The sequence below is a fragment of the Eubalaena glacialis genome, chromosome 11 (assembly GCF_028564815.1).
Source record: "Eubalaena glacialis isolate mEubGla1 chromosome 11, mEubGla1.1.hap2.+ XY, whole genome shotgun sequence".
Taxonomy (NCBI): Eukaryota; Metazoa; Chordata; class Mammalia; order Artiodactyla; family Balaenidae; genus Eubalaena; species Eubalaena glacialis.
Genome location: NC_083726.1, coordinates 19406910 through 19428698, shown reverse-complemented (window position 1 = coordinate 19428698; position 21789 = coordinate 19406910). Strand labels below are relative to the sequence as shown.

General features: G+C 44.2%; 1 protein-coding gene across 1 annotated transcript in view; it reads right to left on the bottom strand.

The window, feature by feature from the left end:
- Positions 1-3559: 3559 nt before the first annotated feature.
- PAH (phenylalanine hydroxylase) overlaps positions 3560-21789 on the bottom strand; it is a 70888-nt gene continuing 52658 nt past the window's right edge. The window contains exons 6-13 of the mRNA XM_061204701.1: positions 18965-19161; positions 16725-16860; positions 15592-15661; positions 11990-12046; positions 9537-9632; positions 8875-9008; positions 5750-5865; positions 3560-3693 (exon numbers count right to left, since the gene is read on the bottom strand). Of these exons, the coding sequence (XP_061060684.1) occupies positions 3650-3693; positions 5750-5865; positions 8875-9008; positions 9537-9632; positions 11990-12046; positions 15592-15661; positions 16725-16860; positions 18965-19161 (850 nt within the window). The 3' untranslated portion in view covers positions 3560-3649. The remainder of the gene's footprint in view (positions 3694-5749; positions 5866-8874; positions 9009-9536; positions 9633-11989; positions 12047-15591; positions 15662-16724; positions 16861-18964; positions 19162-21789) is intronic.

Here is a 21789-nt window from a genome sequence, read left to right as displayed (position 1 = left end):
GAGAGTTGTATATACCCTGGAGGGCTAGAATCTATCTTCTCTGCAATTGCTTATCACTCTGAGCTTATTCTTTAAAGCAGCGGTCCCCAACCTTTTTGGCACCGGGACCGGTTTCGTGGAAGACAATTTTTCCACGGATGGGGGCGGGGAGCGGGCGGGGGGAGGGTTCAGGTGGTAATGCAAGTGATGGGGAGCGATGGGGAGCGACAGATGAAGCTTCGCTGGCTCGCCCACCGCTCACCTCCTGCTGTGAGGCCTGGTTCCTAACAGGCCGAGCACTGGTATCGGTCCACGGCCCGGGGTTGGGGACCCCTGCTCTAAAGGAATTGTGCTTACTACAGGTGAGAAGGTAAATTGTGCCTTGAAGCTAGCAAAGTTGCAAGATTATAAATGAGGAGAAAATTCAAGGCACAGAAACTACTAGGTTCATTTATAGCATGTATCAAACCTACTACTGTTTATAGTTTTTGAAACTGAACGGGAAAGCTATTGAAAAGCAGTGATTGTGTGTGTAGGTGCAGACTCCAGTGAGAAGAGAAAGGTTTGATCACATTTCTTTCTTTTTCTTTTGAAAAGTCCATTTTTTACTAAGCTTTCTTCTTTTGTCTCCTCTGTGCTTTTTTGCAATTATTAGGCAAGTCACTCATTGCTTTCTGACCATTTCAGCCCCACTGTGGATAACTAAGAAGTTTCACTGATGCAATTTTGTCCCCTTTATTAATTGACATTTATTAAGCACTACCATATGTCAGTTGTCGAAGCAGTATAAATACAAACTATCTAGCCATAACCTAGCCTATACAAGGGATAATATCTTTCTTTAAAAAAAAAAATCATAGCTTAGACTAAGATGCAAAACTTTCAATAGATTTAAAAGGGGAAATTGCAAGTTTAGGTGTTTCTCAATTTTTTCTTGCAAAATAGTTTATTTGTGAGAGACAATCTTCACTACACTCCCTGTGATTCAACTCAGAAAAATTTTTAAAAGATTTTGAGCACCTACCATGTGCTACATGCTAAGGTTTTCAGAGGTGAAGAAGATAATCAACGTTGTTGTTTTCATGAAGCTGATATTTTAGTGGTAGATTCTTTGAAGCACAACTAAATGATATAACTTAGAAATCTAGAATTAAAATTTAGTTTCCTCCTTTCAAAAACTCATTGAACACTAATGCTATGCAGTTTTAATATTCCTCCATATATTTCTTTTGTTTGGACACACCAAGATTAGCTGTCAGTAAAACACTGTTTCTTTTAAAACTGCTCGTTTACTATATATTAAATAGATAGTAATACTAACACATGGAAATATATTGAATTCCATCGCTATAGCTTTTATACCCAGATAAAAAGTACTGAGTAACACATGAAAATTTCGGAGACTATATCTTCCATTCAGTGTGTAATTTCTTCCTGCCAAAATTACAACCTAAACCTAAGCTTTGACTTAGAACACACTAAATTATCTTCAGTAGGACTAAAAATCACTATAAAATAAAATATCCAGTCTAAAATACTATATAATATTTCAGTTCCAGAGTCAAGAAATTTTCTAATTTGCATTTAATGTAAAGTAAAGAAACATTTATCAAAATAGTCCCTTTGCAGAGTGTTTGGGCACTAAAGGAACACCAGAGAAAAACTCCGCTTCCACTTTTAGAATCAGTGCTTGTCAATGGGTTCTTCAAAGACATGAGGAAATACATACAGACAAGAAAATCCCAGCTTCAAAGCAATGAAACCTCAGACACATTCAGACCAAATTGCTCTTTCCACCCTGCTGGCATACTTAGGCAGGTATTATTACACCCTATTAATACATTAGGAAGAGCTGTTTAAAGACACATGTTAGCATGTGAAATGTATTTCAAGGATGGAAGGGATCTTGAGTCATCCAGTTTAATGCCTCATTGCTAGAGTTAAACTGAGGTCCAAAGAGGGGAAGTGACTTATATGCAAGGTGACATAATTGGCAAGTGGCAGAACTGACCACCAGAAGTCAGGTTTTCTCAAACTTGATGTACCCAGTAGATTTGACTGAGCATAAAAGAATCACTTGGGGTACTTAAAAACACAGGTCTCTGTGTCCCATCCCCAGATATTCTATTTGGGTAAGCTGGGATGGCACCTAGGGTTTACTGTTGATGATGATACAACTGGTCTGAGAATCACACTTGAAGAAGTACTACAAAAATCCTTTAACTATTTCCAAAATAATATGGTAGAGTGGTGTGAAAATTTAAAGCAAAGTTTTTAAGGCATTGCTACTCTCCCCACTGTTTCTCATATTTGTGTGTTCATGTAAAATGCACAACCAATAAAAGCAGAAATCTGTTGACTTGACTTGGATTATCACAATGAGCCCCCGAGATGGGTCGGAAATCTGAGAATCTGATCATTCTTTCAACACAAGTTTATCCAGATAATATATTTCTAAGGGCAATGAGAGGACTATTTCGTTCCAAGAAATATTTGAAACTACAAAATTGTGTAACCCCTAAAGTTTTTTTAAACATAATTAAAATTCTCACATTTGTTGAAGATTTGATGTTTAATAATGCATTCCTCTATTCATTCAATGAATATTTACTGAATATCTACCAGCCAGGCTTTTAATTAACATCTATTGCATCTTAAGGGTCTTCAAAATGTCTCCAAAAACAGACTTGACAATCAACTGGAGAATGACACTGCATGTTGCAGGAGTTAGATGGGGAGTTCTACTATTCTCCACAGCAGCATTTATGATCACAATAAAGCATACAGAAATATTTTGATTTTATACTTTGAACTTTAATATTTATAACTATTTTAATAGGCTCCTGAATTAAAGAAAATCTCCACAGGCAAAATAACAAAGCAGTAATTAGAATCATAGTTCCCTGAAATAGAAAATGACCTTTGCAACAGGAATAAAGACGCAGACATAGAGAATGGACTTGAGGACATGGGGAAGGGGAAGGGGAAGCTGGGATGAAGTGAGAGAGTGGCATGGACATATATACACTACCAAATGTAAAATAGATAGCTAGTGGGAAGCAGCCGCGTAGCACAGGGAGATCAGCTCGGTGCTTTGTGACCACCTAGAGGGGTGGGATAGGGAGGGTGGGAGGGAGGCTCAAGAGGGAGGGGATATGGGGATATATGTATACGTATAGCTGATTCACTTTGTTACACAGCAGCAACTAACACAACATTGTAAAGCAATTATACTCCAATAAAGGTGTTAATTCAATTCTGACAGACTTGTGTTTCACAACGAGTGATATATACTCCTTTAGGAATTCTCTAGAGCAAATAACAAAAGTATTTAGGAAGGTTGAATGAAGCAGGTCCTGAATTTTCATTAACTCTGATGAAATGTGACAGGTTATTGATTTTTAACTCAACTGAGAGTATGGGATTATCATCTCTAAATCAAAGATGACTCCAAAAGATCTACCATTATGCTTTTGGGTATGTATTAACATGCTGTCATTTCAGATTATTTTGATTTATTTGTTGATCCTCTATCTTGTTCTAGAAAGGATTCAAGGCTGTTATTTTGAATTAAGGTTTGCTTTTCAGACTTTTTCAGATGAAATGAAAGAAGTAGTTGGATTTCCATCAGCAGATTCTCAAGTTGACGGATCAGGTTCAGCGCATGGCTTCACTTTAATTTCTGGAGGGCACTGCAAAGGATTCCAACTTCACCTACAAAGAAAAACAAAGGAGCCACTCATACCATGAACAAACACCCTTCAAGTGTCCACAGTGTGTAAAACACTAGGGGATCAGTGGGGTGTGTGGATATACTAGGTACCACCGCAACCTTCAGGGAGCTGGCAGCTTAGTTAGGGTGATAGGATTTGGGCCGTTATAGACGATTCCAAGTTGTAGGAAGCACTAGAGCTATTAATGTAATTAGCTTCTCTTTTCCATAGGCTGTTTCTCAGGGAAGGAGTTAATCGTTTTCTCCCCAGGAAATCACTAGCTGTTCTGTTTCTCTTTTACATGACCAACCATAGATGCTTGCAAGGAGCTAAGCCACAGAACCCAAGCCACACAAACCTGCTGTGTCAGAATCACCTGGGGCCTTATTACAAATACAAACTCCTGAGTCATATCACACATTCAGTGAATTTAGTCTGGGGATATGACTCAGGACTATTAATTTCTAACTAGCTCTCCAAGTGATTCTAAGGGACACTAGGTTTGAGAAGGCATGGTCTAAGCAGGTAAGTCAGCCTAGATTGCCAGACCACTGGACTAAGGAAGGTACAATGGAGTTGCTTCCATTCATGACATGTTCTCACATGCCAAGGGGCCACAGGGACATAGACTCTTCATAGAAGTGGAAGGGACCTTGGAGACAGACCAGTCTCACTCCTTCCTAGACCCTGAGGAAAGTATAGAGCAGTGATGAGGCCTTATATTAGGTCACATAGCTCTAAGAACCCTTCAGTTGCTAAATTTGTTATTCTGTGATTTAAAAAATTTCCTTATAAACAATAGCCTATGGAGTTATTTTTGCTTCCTCAGGGGAAATGAGAAAGAGAGAGAAAACAGCTATGGCCTAACCCTCCTATCTCACACCCCAGCCTCCAGAGCCCTTGGCTGGCCTCTTTGGTGAGCAGACCTGTTCCAGCTGAGTGTCCAAATGGTGTCTATGGGGGAGAATCAGCCTTGGGCTTTTTCAAGATGGCTGATTGCAGGGGGCCATACCTAAGGAGGAATGACTATAATGGGCTAGCTCTACGTATTAGAAGTGGCCTCAGGCAACATAAGAGGGGTATGAGAGGGATACTTCAAGCCCACCTGCCTTTTGGCCTTTGTTAGCATTGTTTGAGATAGAAACCTCCACTTGGCCTAGAGCTCCTCCCTTTAGGCTTGATCCTTTGGTGGTTTTAGCCATTTATTCAATAGCTCTTGAGTACCTAATATGATTTTTAGGAATAGGGCTAACTGCTAGGAGTTTGACAGCAAACCTGACATGGCCCTCTGCTCAGGTCTAGTTGGGGAGACAAGTAAACAATTACCAAATTATAAAAAATATAATGATAAATGCTCTGAGAGAGGGATCTGTGGGAATGCCAAGATGTAGGAGGGACACCCAAACCAGTCTTCCTATCAGAAGAGATATCTATGAACGATTAAAAGATGAACTGGGGTTGGGACAGCTAAATGAGAGTGGTAAGGAAACTATTTTAAACAAGAATTGTACAGGCGAAGGCCAGGGCCCAGGGGAAAGCATGGTGGATGTTGCTGGAGGGGAGTTTGAAGGCGAGAAAAAAATTGGGCGATGAACAAATAACACTGTGATTTTTTAAGAGCAACTATGATAACATCTTCATTGTCCAGGAAGAATAAAAGGTCAGTAGATGAGCTACTTTATGGTTGATAAAGTAGATAGAGCCTATTCCTTAGGGGTTGGTATTCCAGGCAGAGCAAGATCCAGTGGGCACTTAGAGGGAAAGGGGTCAAGATGCAAAGGAGAAAGAGGAACGTGGCGGCGACAAGCCAGGGTGGAAAGGTGGTGTGATGCTAGGAGGTGGGGTGGAATCTAGGAAAGTCAAAGGAGAAAGGACACGCAAGGCAATTCTGGCCTTTTGGCCAAGTTTTTCTCTTTCAGTAAATCAGTGGCTTCCCTGGAGATGCTTTTCTTCTTAATTAAATATTTAATACATCTCTTATTGTTCCTATGGTGAAGGTAAGAAGACACAATCCTCTATTTATGGGAGAATGGCCTCAAAGGGTGTAAATTACTTACTATTGATGGAGTCAGCCAAAATCTTAAGTTGCTGGGTATTGTCCAAGACCTCAATCCTCTGGGCGTATGGGTCATAACGAACTGAGAAGGGCCGTGGGATTATAGCAGCAAAGTTCCTGAAACCAAACCCATAGATCTAAGTGAAGGGTACCGTTTAGGGAAAAATAATTTTAAAAGATTTTTCCGTTGCATTTCACTTGGCTCTTGGTAGCACTGAAACCTCACTAGAACAGGGGCTTTAGAACCAGGCTGAGAAGTGAAATGGAACTTTAGTGAGGTCCTCTTGGGAAGCCTTTGTGTGCAGTAGGTGTGTCTTATGTGTATATACAAACACACTTTCGCACCTACCTCCAAAAAGTCAGAAGTAGCCTACCATAAAAGCACACAATATAATAAGGTCAAAATTTTTATCATGAAATAAAATAAGAAGAGTAAGTAAAATCCAGCCAAAAAAATGGATCAAGAGCCTCCTATGTCCCAAGAACTATAGCAAGTCCTAACTGTGCTATACTCTTCACAACTAATATCACTAACTTAGTCTTCATAAAAACCTTAGGAGGAAGGTACCATTACTATTCCCATTTTACAGGTGAGGAAACTGAGGCTTGGGGAAGCTAAGTGACTACCAAGGTCATGCAGGCAATACATTAGAAGCTGGGAAAGGACACAGGTAGTCTGACTCTGGCCTGGGCCCTTCACGTCCATGCCTCTCCAATGCATCATTCCTGGGTCTGGGAGGAATGCACCATGAGGGCTTTATGAAACATAGGAAGCAACATCATTAAGAAGATATTCACAGATGGCTTATAAAATACAAAGACATCACAAATGATATTTCTAATTGGCTTCTGGTGAGAATAGAAGCTGCCGTACTGAGAAGACAGTTATAAGGGAGACTAGTAGGGTTCTCCAAGTTTGGCAAGAGCGGTGCGGCATAGTGGCCGGAAACCCAAGTTCCAGAGCCAGACTGCTGGGCTCCAATCCTGCCTTTGCCAATCGCAGCCCTTGTGGCACAGGCAAGGGGCTCCTCTGCACCTCGGTTTCTTTATTCTTCCATAAAATTGGAACCAGAGCGCTATGTGTCAGCTATTATCTTTCATTAGTGACTGGGGATGCATGAAGAATAAATGGGTAAGTACCCCTCTCCCTCTCTTCTTTGAAAAGAGCTTTCTCAGCCCAGACGGTGATGCGAACCAGGTAGTACATACCTGTGACTTTCCTGCTCTTCACCTCTCCCCTCTTATTCCCATAGCGCACCTCGTTTTTGCTTTGGAGAATCTACCTCTGCTCCACTGGAGCTACATCAACTGGGCTGTCAGTCTCAGGCCCAGTCCTCGTCTGGCCAAGGAGTGGGTGTGTGACCAAACTCAGCCTCATCTCTGCTAGAACTAAATCTTGAAACTGAAAATGGTTGGCATTGGTTTCTTTTAGCTGGGATGCTCTGAGGGTATCCCAGAGATGCTCAGATCCCTTCCTTTTTTGAACCTTGTTCTTTAGAACTCTCGTTGGCTCTTCGAGCCACCTCTCAGCAGATGGGAGCTTTTGTGGGTGTCTCCTCTGGGTCCTGGACACTAGCAGGTGGGATTTCAAAGACCTGAGAGGCCCATGTGCTGGCAAGGCCCTCCCTGCTGGCCTGGGGCTGATCACTTCCTGGGTTAGGGAGTCGTCTCCAGAAGGGCCTGTACACGTGGGATCCCGGTGTGACACAGCGGTTAAGAGTACTGGCTCTAAGCCCCACTGCCTGGGTCCAAACCCTGGGCCAGCCACTTACTAGCTGTATGACCTTGGGTGAGTTACTTACCCTTTCCATGTTTCTGCACCCCCATCTGCAAACTTTGTAGTCTTATTTGATGATTAAAGGAATTAATACCTGAAAAGCACTTAGAACAGCGTTTGGTACAAAATAGGTGCCAGGCATCTTACCTGTTACTATAATTACCTAGGTGGAATCATTCATGAATCCACTAAAATCCATAACCCTAAAGGGGTCCCAGGAATGGCAGAGTGGAGCCTTTAGGGATAGAGGAAGACTAGCCTCCCAGTAAGGGTAGAAGTTTAGGAGAAAACTGGAAAAGAATGGCAGGAAGGACTTGAGGGCCCTGGAGAAAGTGGGTAGAGGGAGTCATTTGGGGCCAAACAAAGCGCATTTGTGGGCTAGCATTTTGCCTTTGCTTACCTAAGCCCAGTGCATTGAAAGCTGACGTGCCCAGCTTCATAGGATCCCAGAGGCCTATATGCCTTAAGTTTATTATCCATCACTGATAAGGTATAAAAACAGTGGTAAAAAATGGTATCATGGTTGCCCTGTGCTGGTAGACCCTCTGCCTGGCCTACCTCCTGCTGGGAGCAGAGTGGCTCAAGCAGGTTGATGGCAGGGCCATCATCGCGGAGGGCTGAGAGTCTTAGAGTCCTGGTACCACTCCATCAGCCTCTTGCTGAACTGCCTCTGAGACTGGCACATTCGCTAATTCTTTACGGAGGGCCTACTATGTGTCAGGCACTGTGCTAGGGTCAGGGAAAGAGCAGGAAACAGAGAGGACAAACATCCCTATCCTCGTGGACCTTAAATCATACAAGAGTTTAGACATTAGTAAGTGCTAAGGAGAAAAATAAATCACAGAAGGGGATAAGGAGTGCTGGCGGGAAAGGGCTGGGTCGTGACTGTAAATAAGCTGGTTAGAGAAGGTTAAATGCCGGTGAAGGTTGGAAGGAGGGGAGGGAGCGCGTTATGCAAGTATCTGGGAGAATAAAGTGACAGGGACTTCCCCAGGTTAGAAGACTTCTAGCGCTGCTCCGTGGGGGGACCTCTGTGGCTGCCCTGTACACAGGAGAGTTCAGGTGTGGACGGGTGGCTGCAATGAGCAAGGATAGGGTGGCAGGCTTGTCTGCAGGGGTCGGCACAGTTCAGCCAGTAAGCTATGAAACAGAGTCCTGCGAAGGAAAGAACTTCTCTCAACAGACAGTGGAAAGAGACAAAGGTAGGGAGGCTGGGGAGATAACGCGGTCTGATGCACGCCCTTGCTGTAGGCATTGGAGTCCACTCTCTAGGCCACCCACAGATCAGTGGCACTAGGGCAAATCAGGAGGTCCCAAGAGCTGTTGACCCACCTTGGTCGCCACCTCACCTCACTTTCTCCTTGGCATCATTAAAACTCTCAGCCACGTAATACAGGGGCTGGAACTCTGTGATTGTGTACTGCTGGAGAGCGGTCTTCTCCAGTTCCAGAGGAAGGAGCTTCGGCTTGCCTGACAAGCAATACTGCAGGTCCCAGATGGAAAGTTTTCATGGTTAAATCAGGGCTGGTGGTCCCTGCCGCATCCCAGAGGCCATTTGTGCATCCCCTCCCATCTCATCCTGATTCCTTCCACACCCCAGCCCAAATGCAGTAAACTAAATTATTTTGCATATACTAGATAACCTTTATAACTCATCGAAAGCCAGCAGTCAAGATAGAAAGGAGTATTTTACCCCACCCATTTTCAAGTAAGGTGATCAATAGACAATGTGGGAGCCAACCACATTTTCTGGCATGTGTTTGCATATATCCCAATGTACAGTTCAACCTTGGGCTCAGGAGGCCCCTCTGCACTGGAGACCTGTGTACTACCTCTAACACCCACAGTCATGACCAAATCATAGCCGCTAAGAGATCAATCACTTGAGGAGAAGCCCCCAGGTTGAATTTCAAAGTGAATACAAATGGGTTTCAACAGCGCAAAGAGAAAAAGAATGGTCTGCTGTACCCACCACTTTCAGATCCATCCTTGGTTTCTGTTAGGGTCATACCTGTAATTCACCAAAGGATGACAGGAGCCCAGCACCATATGCCTTTATGGAGTCTCCTTGCTTGCAGAGCCCAAACTCCACAGTAAACCAGTAAATCTGAAATGGAACGTCAAGTTGAGAGCATACCCCAAGGAAGGGAACGGCAGCAGATGACCCAGGGCCAAGGACAGGACTGCCCAAGTGGGAGTTTGTGCAGGTCTGTTCTCTGAATCAGCATGACCTGGGGTCATGGTTTTGCGTCCTATGTCTTACCCTATCCAGTCACCTGTTGAATCAAGAGTTGGCTGAATGCAAGATGTGATGGGAAGCAGTGGAGGAGTACTGAGGAAGCCCCCAGCGGATACTCCCAACAAGCAACTCTCTCTATGACAGGAACTCCTCCACCCATTTTGCCTTCTTCTCCATGGCATCAGCTAGAGTGAGATGCTCCCCTAAGTTGGTTGGAGTTACCAGACAATCCCATCAGGCTCCACAGGGGGAGGTAGGGGATTGGGTCATGATAGAATCAGTGAGGGGGTATCTTATCATCTGTGTGGCTGAACCACACTGACTCCATTTTGTCAGCTCCATCTAAGCCTGCAGTCCTAACCCCTCCCCTTTCTGCAAGACTGAGCTTTAGCCTATTCACAAGGAATGCGCCAGACAAGTTCCTCATCTACTTTTACCCTTGCCTTCATCTGATATAAAAACTTCACCTGATATAAAAAATTTTGCTGACACAGATGGTTAATGGCTCACGAGGAATAATGGTCATTAGACCCCCTGGGGGGATGAAAAAACCCTGGCTCCTGACGGAGCAGACATGCTTCTCCCTTAGTAGTCAGATTCTATCTTTAGCTTTGGCCCCTTTAAATCCCCCTGCACCCTTCTCGTGGCGCAGAGTGCGGCTGCAAATGCCTTTGGATGTTGTCCGCCTGGCCCTGCCTGTGTGTAAGTTACCCACAATAAACTTCATTGTTGCATTTTATGGAGTTTCCTGCTTCCTTTTTTGGCCTCAAAGTTCCTTCTCAGTTCGGAGGTTATTATTTAATATCTCCACCATCCAACAATCTGTGTTAAAACCCTGTCAGTCATTGCACTTATCCTCCCAAATAACCAAATCCTTTTCTTTCAATAGCTCCCAGTGCAACGTGCCCTAGATAAATGGCCTGGGCAATAAGGTCCTGGAATTCTGGCACCACCCTACTGAATAGGGCCAAGAGAAAGCCAAGGCCCAGTTAGTGCTAGAGATCGTCACAGTCTTGGAGAATTAGGCATGGGTTTCTAGTTAAGTCCGTTTATTGCACTAGAGAATGCTAAACCTGCAAAGGCTGTCAGAACTTAGTCTGACCTCTGCACATACAGATGAGAAGTCTTTAGCCCAGAGAGGTCAAGCTACATGCATACAGTGGCACAGCACCTCAAGGGCAGAGCAAGGACCCCAAGACTGTTTCCAGCTCAGTATATCAATAATAAGATTTTTTTTTGAGAAGCTATGTTGGTAATGAGTACTTTTATCATTGTTACAGCAAGTAACATGATGCTCTGCATTTGAGTTTCTTTTTTTCTTACAAGTGAGAGATTCTATCAAGCTCTGCAGTTTTCTTTGAAAGTTGCTTTTTGTATCACTATAGCATCTGGCATTTAAAAACTCACATTCACACAAATTTAACTCTTCAGACCCTCAAGACCCTCATGATATACTTTTGAGATGGGCAGAATATAAACGATTGTATCTATTTTTAGAGATGAGGAAGCAAAAGCCACTTGCCCAGAGTCTCAGAGCAGCTGGTCAGTGAGAAAGAATCTGGGAGTTTTTGGCCTTCTGATAAACTGAATTCATAAACTTCTAAACTGATACACCTTCATGATATATTTGCATTCATTTGCGGTCCCCAATTCCATTATAAAGTTTTATTTCTCATCTTCCCAGCTGAGCACATTATAAGAAATGTGGCTTAGAGGCTGGGGAGGGATGCACGCAAGTTGGAAATGGGTCTGTAGGAAGGAAAGCCCTGCTGTGCCGAGTCACTGCCTCCATGGCTTCAATGGATGAGTCATCACATCCACTGGGGAAGGAAGTGTTCAGTTAGAAGGGGAAAGCCCACCCCCTTTTCTACCTTGTGTCTGAGAAAGGAAAGATCCTAATGCTGGCTCCAGTGTAAAGGTAGAGAGTAAATATTCCCTCTTCAAAGCTGTGAATCCACACTACTTCCCACCCACTTAAGGGGGTTCTCAAGGACTATCATTATAGCCTGTTGGTGTTTTCAAGACACTGTTTAAAATTAAATGTCTGCATGCAGTTGATTTCACAATCGAACCATTAAGAAGTCAAAATGTGAAATGTCACTTGTGAAAATGTAACCCAGGGCATTCTGATTTTTTTCCCGCAGATGACCTGGCTTTCAGGGAAGGAGCAAAGCTTCAAAGACCTGAGGCACTGCCACCATCCACCAGGAAGTGAGAGAACTTACTGTTGCGAGTTTCTCAATGTACTCGTCAGGGGCACCCAGAGAGGCGAGGCCGATTTCCTGTAATTGTGGAGAAACAAAGTCACTCGCATGGCTGGGATCTGCCGATCTTCAACCTTTACCCTCTGGTCCAACCTCGTACTTGACCACAGGAAAGGGATGGGTGGCTAGATGCCTTCAGAAGGGCCCAGATAGACTCTCATTGTTCTGTCAAATCTTCCTTGACCACATTTCATAAAATCACAGATCTCTAGAATGGGGGAAGCCTTTATCCATCACTTGGTCCTTTGTATTCACTTTGCAAAAGAGCAAATGGAGGCACAGAGAAGGGAGATGACCTGCTCAAGTTCACACGGTAGGTGGCATCTAAAGTTTCATGTCCTGATTATTCTTCTATAGTTCAAGTGGAACATTCCTGGAGCACTAGATGAGACTTGATCATGTGCCCTGAAGACACCACAGGAGACTTGCAGAGAAGTGCTTGACATCTGTCCAGGTATATACATAGCTGGAGAGTCTGAGATGTCATGGACCACCTCTCATCACAGCTCCAAATCCAGGATCCCCTAGTGGTCTCTGTCTCTTTTACAGCATTTGCTCCAGCCTACCTTGTATCAGACATAGCGTATATATACAAATATATATGTTTCTTTCCTACTATATGCATTTATTCATTCCAAAAATATTTATCGAATGCCTTCTATGTGGCAGGCAGTGTACCAAATGATAAAGATCCTTGACCTTGTAAATAGTGTCTAAGTGGATAGCGAAAGACAGTAATAATGAGCATATACATAGGTATGTTACAAGGTGGTAAGTTCTTTGGAAAGAAAAAACAAAAGGAGGAAGGAACAAGGGGGATCCGGAGTACCAGGAAAGCGGGGGTGGGATGGGGAGGCTGGGATTTTAAATAAGCTTCCAGGGTAAGCATCATTGGGAAGGTGATATCTGAGCAAAGACTTGATGGAAGAGAGGTTGTTGGCATTGCTGATATTTGAGGGAAGAGCATTGTGCAGGCCAAGTGTACAGCCCGTGAAAAAGCTCGTTAAGGAGGGGCAATGTCGGTTGGTTCAAATAACGGGGAAGGACCACTGTGGCTAGAGCAGAGTAAGGGGCAGGGGTGGCAGGTGATAGCAAAGAGGGATCTGCAGCTCAATCACGTAGGAATTTCTTGGCTATTTTAGGGCTTAGGATTCTCCTCTCAACAAAATGGGGAGCCAAGGCAGGGTTTTGAACAGAAGGGTGGCAAGATCTGATTTGTGCCATCAAAGATTCACTCTGACTGCTGTGTGAGAATTGACTGTAGGGGGTCAAGTGTAGAGGCATAAAGACCAGTTAGGAGGCTACTGCAGTCACCAGCATGAGAAGCGATAGGGCTGAGATGAAATTGGTAGCAGTGGATGTGATGGGCAATGGTCAGATTCTACATATTTTGGAGGTAAAACACAGAATTTTATGCAAGATTGATTGTGGGGTATATCCGAGAGGAGTCAATAATGCTTTAGGTTTGAGCAACTGGAAGGATGGAGTTGCCATGAACTAATATAGGGAGAGCTGTGGGTGGAGAAGGTCTGAGTGGGAAAATCAGGAATTCCATTTTGGACAGGATGAATAGAGGTGTCCATCGGACATCCAAGCAGAGATATTGAGTAGATGGTTGGATATGTAAGTCTCAGTTTTGGGATTGAAGTCTGGGCTAGATATATAAATGTGTTCATCATCAGAGTGGAGATGGTACTTAAAGCCATGAGATTGGATGGTACTTAAAGCAGACAGAGAGAAGGACCAAGGACCGGGCCCACTTGGAAGCAAGAGGCTACATGGTCTTCGTCTCTGTATCCCTCCCTGGCCAAGCCCATTACATGCAAAGAAAATGCTGTCTGATTTAGAGTGAATCAAATTCAGACACTGACTTAGCCTGGCTCCACTCTCCTGCCCCTTCCGCATCTGTGTTCCATCCACCCAGCCCAGACATGCTGCAGTCCTGAATCGAACAGAAGTCATAGACAAATGCAAGGTTGAAAGAGTGCCCTGTACTCATAGTCACCATTCTTGCTGAGCCCAGATCTTGCCTAAAACAAGGGGCCCAAAGTGCTTCATCCCCACCCCATCCTGCACTCCAGTGTCCTGCTTTTAGATCAAAAAGGAATATGCTCAGGGAACTCAAATGACTCCCTGCCTTGGAACTGTCTGGGTCAAAGTTGGAACCGTGAACACTGATGACCCAGTAGCTTCTGTCTGCTGACTCAGGTAATTGTCCTGTCTTCTGTGGGGAGTCCCCAAAATGGAAACGGCTTGGGGAGAATGGCCACTTGGCCTCTGATTGGGCAGAATAACCTCTGGTGATGAGAATTAAAAGTTCCTATTCCCCGAGGAAAAAACTGATCTTCCTTTGGCCATATTAACAAATCCTGGTTTGAAAGCTATCCCAAGCAATCAATGACATCTCAGCAGCAGGAACCGCACTTCTGAGAGTCAGCTGGTCGGCAAATAGCCTCAGTCCCATGGTGACACTTCCACAGTTAAAGTTCACCTAATTTCTAAACACTCCCACTTCTAAAAGTCCAACAATCTCTGAACTTCACAATCCCCCAAAACCCACATAAAAGCAATCATTGTCTTTGTTTAGAGAGGCAGTGTCTAACAAGCGCAGTTTTCCCTTGGTTAGCAAGCAGTTAATTCTGCTTTCTGTTTGTTAGTTTGTTTCAGCTACACAGTGGTAGCCTCTTCATTCAAGAGTGCAAATAGTTATTTCTTTCTGTTGAGGGGAAATGCTTGTGAAATTCACACACACGTGGCCCAGCCTTTGCTCATGGGTCATTCCATTTGATCCTTATTCTTCCTTGTGAGGAAGAAGACTGTCAGGAAGGGCTTTTATTGATCCACATCTCTGTGACCCAGGCACAGGGTTGCCTGGCAACATGCCCCCCAGCAGCACCATTCAACTCTCCCATGATCGCAGCTACCCAGTCATGGTTTAGGGCCGCCTCTCAGTGCCAGGAGAGAATTACTAGGATCCTTTCACTCGTCCAAAAAGCATTTTCGAGACTGCTCACCACTGTACTAGATGAATCAAAGCCTAGCCTGCTGCTTTGACGATGGTGACGAGGCAACTGGCTCTTTATTCTTTGTCAGCTATGAGTCAGGCTATTGGCATTGGGTTCTTGTCAAATGCCATCTTACTTAATTAAAGCATATACAAAACCGACTTCCTGACAGGGTAGAAAGTGGCAAAGGCCCTAAAGAGGACGGGAAAAAATGCCCGGAGAACTTGGAAGATGGTAAGGTTACTTCTGCATGGGGATCAGGGAGGATTTCACGGATGAAAAGTCTCTTAAACTACATCTGGTAGGACAAGTGAGATTAGCTAAGTCAATAACACACAATTCAGAGGATGACTGAGTCACCAATTCCATGCTGTGGTCCCTGGGATTGGCAATTGGCCAGCTCCATGGGACCACATACCCATCTGTGATGGGATCACAGAACTGTACCTGGTTTCTACCCTTGCAGAGGACATGAAGGCCCCTCCATGGATTCAATTTATCTTGAGCAGTCCAGCTCTCACCCCTGTAAGTAGAAGGCTAGAGAGATCAGTTCCTCACCTGCGAAAACTGGGCAAAGCTGCGATCGGAAAACAAGGGTACATGTCCCAACAGCTCATGGCAGATGTCACTGAAAAACAGAAAGCACAGAGCTTGGAGGGGAGGAGGGATATAAGCCATGACAGCCTCAGTCTTTCTACGTGAGGAATGGGTGGGAAGAAAGGAAGCAACTCATTCAGTCTTACAAACTCATTCCTAAGAATAAGTGGTGTGTAAAGCTTGGGATCAGTTGAGACAAGGTACAAGAGAAAAGGCAGAAGGGGAAAGAAAAGTAAGGGACAGGGCAGGGCACGGCAGCCGGGGGTCTTAGGTGTATGCCCAGTGGGATGCAGAACAAAAGAGGCAATATTCCTATGAGCACCTCCCATACACCTGAGCGAGCTGTGGATCACAAACACTTCCCATCCCAAGTCTTATCGTTGGTATTGACATCCCTGGGCAGATACAATATGCTCAGTTAGTTATTCCTCATGGGAACTAAATAATAATAGTAATAATAATAATAATAACAGTCCTCTCTTATTCTGGAGAGGGCAGCCGTTGGTCAGAGAAGAAAACTTAACATTTTTTTAACACTTTCGGCACCAGGTTTATTAGGAACAGATCGTTTCTGATTTATAGTAATGAACTTTGCGGGCTGGGAAAGATCATTTGGGGCATCCTGCTGACTTTTCATATCAATTGCTTAAGTTCTATCTGACTAAGAAGATGGCTAAAAGCATGGTGGCCAATCATTCACTACCTCCAGCCAAGACACAATCTAGGCAAAGAGTGACTAGAATCATCTAGGTGTGATTCAGGAATGAGGAGATATTGAGACAGCCTGGCCATCACTTGTTCCTGTTCCCCTTGGGCACTTCACAGCTCTGACTTCTACCGTCTGTTTGGAATTTGAATGTGAGCTCTCATTCTCTCATTCAGAGGAGATCTGAACCTTTGAGTCACAAGATACCTAAATCTCCAATCAGTACAGTCTATTCAGACAGAGAAAATCCCCAGAAGAGATGAGTTTCCCTTGTCGTACTGTCGTCATCCAGGCAACTGGTCCCGTGGACCAGCCCACAGTGTACCTGGAGCAGGGAGAGATGGCACTCACTGTGGCTGGCAAGTGGTTGCAGAAGCACGATACTCACGGTTCAGGTGTATACATGGGCTTGGACCCGTGTCTGATGTACTGAGTGCAGTGGAAGACTCGAAAGGCCAGGCCACCCAAGAAATCCCGAGAAGAAAGCAGGCCAGCCACAGGTCGCAGGCGGAAACCAGTACAAGCTGGGAAGCAAAGGAGAAAGAAAACTGAAAGCCCATCACAGGGAGCCAAAAGGGCCTGAAGACCTTTAGGCAGGGAACCAGTACACTCAACTGTCCAGGAGCATGGGTGTTGATGCCAAGCAGACTTGGCTTCAAATCTATGCCCCAGTACTTTCTAGCTGGGTGATCTGAGTCAAGTAGTTTCACTTCTCTGAGCCTCAGTTTTCTCATCTGCAAAATGGGGGTAGATACTTCTTAGGGTTATTCTGAGAATCAGAAGAGCTAATAAGTATAAAATACTTAGAGCCTAGCACATTGGAAACATCCAATAAATTTAGCTTTCATTATTGTTTGTTAGGGTGGAATGCTTATTCCCTACTTCTCATGTTTCCAGAGTGGGGAGGGAATTTTCACTCTACTTCCCAAGACGGAAGAGTATGAAAGGAACACTTCTAGCTTTTCTGTATGTGCTTCACACAGGACACCCCATGAGGAACAGTGACTTCTCTGATTGAAGGATTTGAGAAGAGGAAATGAATATTCTCCATTTAACCCTCTCTGCCCTTTCTCTCTTCACTCTCCACACAGGAGCTCATTCTGGTCTGCTCTTGGCCAGGCAATGGACTACACAACTGCACCAATGAATTGGCAAGTAAGTTTACCTAATCCAGGGGTGAAATATTAGGAAATCCATTTTGGCTGCACATCTATACCACATTCTCTAAGTACCTTCTATCAGTACTACAGCTGACATTTTGATCACCCATCTCTCTGGTTCCTATATCTGTCTCTCAATTTGTTCCAAACCTGGAAGGAGAATAGTAATGGCAGTGATCATGGTAATAATAGCTAACACTATATAATACCTACCACATGTCAGACACAGTTCTAAGCACTTTATATATACTAATTAATCCTCACCCTAACTCTAGGAGGTAGATGCTCTTATTACCTCCACTTTATAGATGGGGAAGCTGAGGCATACAGAGGTTAAGGCTCCTGCCCAAGGTCATAGCTACCAGCAGTCTGGCTTCAGAGTCTGTTTCCTTAATTGCTACTCTATACCTCCCCAACTGCTAGTATTACTGTTGTATTCTTCTTGTTATTGGCCATAGCAACGTGGGTAATTAGTCAAAGAATGTCTTTAAGACCCCTTTGTCCCTCCGCTTATGTGCCTTAGACCCTCAGGCTGAAGTTCATTCTGCTTGGGCCCCCGCTCCTCTCTTTATCTGAGAAGTAAAGACTCTAAACGGAAGGGATTCAAAAGGTCATCTAGCCGCCCCCTCTCTCAATCTATCCTAGCTACCACTTCCCTCCCTGCCACGTAGCTTCCCTGGTTTTTTGCCCCAGAGCTGGCCATAGCATCTCTGCATAGTTCAGAGGCAAGGAAAACTCTTTCTATAACCCTGTGGTCTGTATCCCCACTTTCCCTCATTTTACCTGGCACATAATAGGCGTTTAATATGTTTTGTCTGTTTATTTTGATTTTGCTGAGTCAACATCACCTGGCAGAAAGGAAAACACTTATCTCTCCTGGAAAAGATGGGCAGGTCAATTTACCCACTGAGTTACTCAGATTCCAATGAAGCCCAAATTCAATGAGCACCTACTGTAACACTAGGTAACGCTATGCTTTCACACTCAATATCTTATTTCATTCTCACAACTTCCCTAGGAGAAAGGCTAAAAGGCTGACAGTCTCCATTTGACAGATGACTAAACTGAGGTAGTTTCTCCCAACTAGAGAGGATCAAAGCAAGATTCCAGATACCAGATGCATAGACTTAGAGCTCAGGTATCTGTGCACAAATCTCATTTTCTTACACAAACGCACACTGCAGCCAGCTTGTAACGTATCAGGAGCTGCAGGAAGAACCCTGACGAGGCACTTCGGGCTTTGAGTATTAAAAAATCCTTTCAGGAATATGGATATGGCAAAATCCACACCTTTTCTTGGATGACAGTGGACTGACAGTGGGGGCTGGAGGGGAGGCAGAGGCCAGCAGTGAAATCCCAGTTTTCCGGGGAGAATCAACCTGCCTGCATCAGCACACTCACCTCAATTTACTTTTCTTCCCCTCCCCGTCCTCCCCACACCAACCTTTTGACCCTGATGTGGACTTACTCTGCAGAAATTGAGAAACCTCTTCGAGCTGGGGAATGTTATCTTCGCGGAAGCCACAGTACTTTTCCAGAAGTGGGAAAATGTGGTTGTGCTCGTAGCAAGCATGGGTTTTGTACAAGGACTTCAGGGTCTTGAACACTATCCCCCATGTTTTCTTTTCTTCCTCCGTGTATTCCACTTGAGGGATGGGCTGCCCACTAGGATACAGACATGAAATATTTGTCTGCAGCAGGGCAGGTGCAAGAGTAGAGGATAAAGGAGCCTTAGCAGAGGGAGACGGGTTCAGAGTGGGTGAGCTGCCGCCCCCGACAACAGCGGATTTCATATTTCATAAGTTATTTGAAAGAGGAAAATTCCATTTCTTGATATAGCAAACATTCATGTGACTTGGTTAAGCAAGAATACAAGCTCTCACCTCGTCCACTGCACCAAGGATTTCCTCTCACTTTGGGAAACCACTTGGCTTTTCTGCTCTCCTATCTCCTATTCTTTACCCAGTGTGGAAATTCACTTACCTTCAGGAGCCTGTAATATAAATGTGTGAAGTAGCAGGTATAGATAATAGGAGGGTGAAGGCTGAGTCAAGTGAAGAATACATCCTCTTTCTAAACAAAGGCATCCAAGTTCAAGCAAACTAAAGCAATTCTACCTGTTGGCTAAAGTGGATTTAATATGTGTACCATGAGTTTGAGATCCCTTGTTTAATGGGCATGTACTTGCTGGATTTGATATTTCTGCCCCTAGGAAGTTATAAAGGTACTTAAATGCATGCTAGGTACAAGATCTGCTTACCTAGCATCTTCCGCTATGACATAACAAAAGTACGGGGAGCTTATTAAAGTATGTATGTTGGACCTCAGATCCGGAACCTGTGGGGAAGGGGAGGGCCCCGGCATCTGGATTCCAATAAGCTCCTAGGTGACACACTATAATTTGAGAGTCATTAGTTCGATAGGTCCTTTTGAAAACCATCTAAGAGTGAGCTGTGTTCTGAACAGTGAAAACAAATAAAAACCAAACAAAGCCTGACTTCAAAGACCCGTGACTGTTCTCTGGGCTACAGGCCTGTTTCCTAACAGGGTACACGGTGTCTGGGACAAGGCGAGACTGTTTACCTTAGATTTATGGATCATCTTCAGGCTCCAGACTAGGTCCCTCCTGCCCTTTCAGAGTTGTCGCTCTTCCAAGGACATTAAAGCAAAGTCATTGTTATGTTCCATGGAAAGATGGGCAGGGATTAGGGAAAAAAGACTGACTGTTGCTTAAGAATTGAAAGCAAGACAAGCCCAGAGGGTTCTATAATGGTGTAGGGACTGTGAAAAGAACATCAGGAAAGCCCCTGCCTATGGATGCACCATTGTTTCAGGGCTAAGTGCTGATGCAGGGAAAGAACAGGCTTTGGAAACTGACAGAGATGGGTTCATTGCTTCGCTCCGCTACGCCATTGCCTAGCTGAATGACCTCAAGCAATTTAGTAAACCTCTCTGAGCCTAGTCTGCACAGCAATTAGGTGGGCTAATACCAGCTAACTCTTTGGAGGGTATGGAGGAGAGTTAACTGAAATGCTATGTATACAATAAAGATGTTAAAAAATTTAAAAAAAATTTTTTTAATTAAAAAAAAAAGAAATGCTATGTATAAAGTACGTAACACTGGTGCTGACAATAATACCATTGGATAGTTGGTAATTATCATAATAATGGATTCTCATTTAGAAAAAAAGGTATCTGCTATTTCTGCAACAAATTTTCAAGAGTTAGTAACGTCCTAGGCGCTGAGCTTTCCCCCTGGTTGACACTTACCGTGCCAGGGGTTCAATATCCTTTCCCATTCTTCCAGTAAAGCACCCTTCTCCTATCTCAGTCTGCAGGTTCAGGTAAGAGGAGACTCCACCGCTCCTACCTTCAGAGGTGGGCATGTGACCAGGCCCGGTCAATTAGAGTGTCTCATTTCCCTGGCCACAGTGACTGGCTGAGAGATGGGCCCATGTCCTGATGAGAGCCAATGAGACTCAATGAGAGAACTTTTGTTGATTCTGTTGAAAAGAGACAGAACCTCTAGTTGGGCTGTGGTGTCAGCCTGGCGGTGCTGGGGTCCACCTCCAAGAGACATGAGGCCAGTGCCTCTGAGCAAGGCCACTACAGAGGACACCAGAGTCAGGGGGAGGGAGAGAGAATGAGACGCTGAGTCCCAGACCCATCTGTGCCTCCACTACTTCCCTTAAACTTTTCATTTATAGGAGCCAAGAAAAGCCTCGTTTTTGTTTGAGCTGACTTGCAGCTGAAAGATATAAATCCCTAAGTCCATTTACTGTATTCTTATGTAAAATTTGAAAGCCTAACCCCCACCCCAGTAACATAATCCTAACCTGCTGCAGCTGCCTTCTAGGTGATTCTAGACACAATTCCCAGCTCCATCTCTGACTTACCGCTTTGAATCTTTACTATCATATGGTCTCTTAGGTTCATGCATTCATTTATTCATTCAACAAATATTTATCGAACACTCATGATGCTCTGGGAATACAGCAGTGAACAAAACAGTCAAAAATCCCTACCACTTACAATGGAATGTTACTCAGCATTAAAAATAAGGAAATCCTGCCACATGCAAACACATGGATGAACTTTGAGGATATTATGCTAAGTGAAATAAGCCAGTCACTAAAGGACAGATACTGCGTGATTCCACTTACATGAGGTACATAAAAGAGTCAAACACACAGAAGCAGAGAGTTGAATGGAGGTTGCCAGAGGCTGTGGGGAGGGAAAAACAGAAGGTTGTGGTTCAATGGGTATTAAATTTCAGTTATGTAAGACGATTAA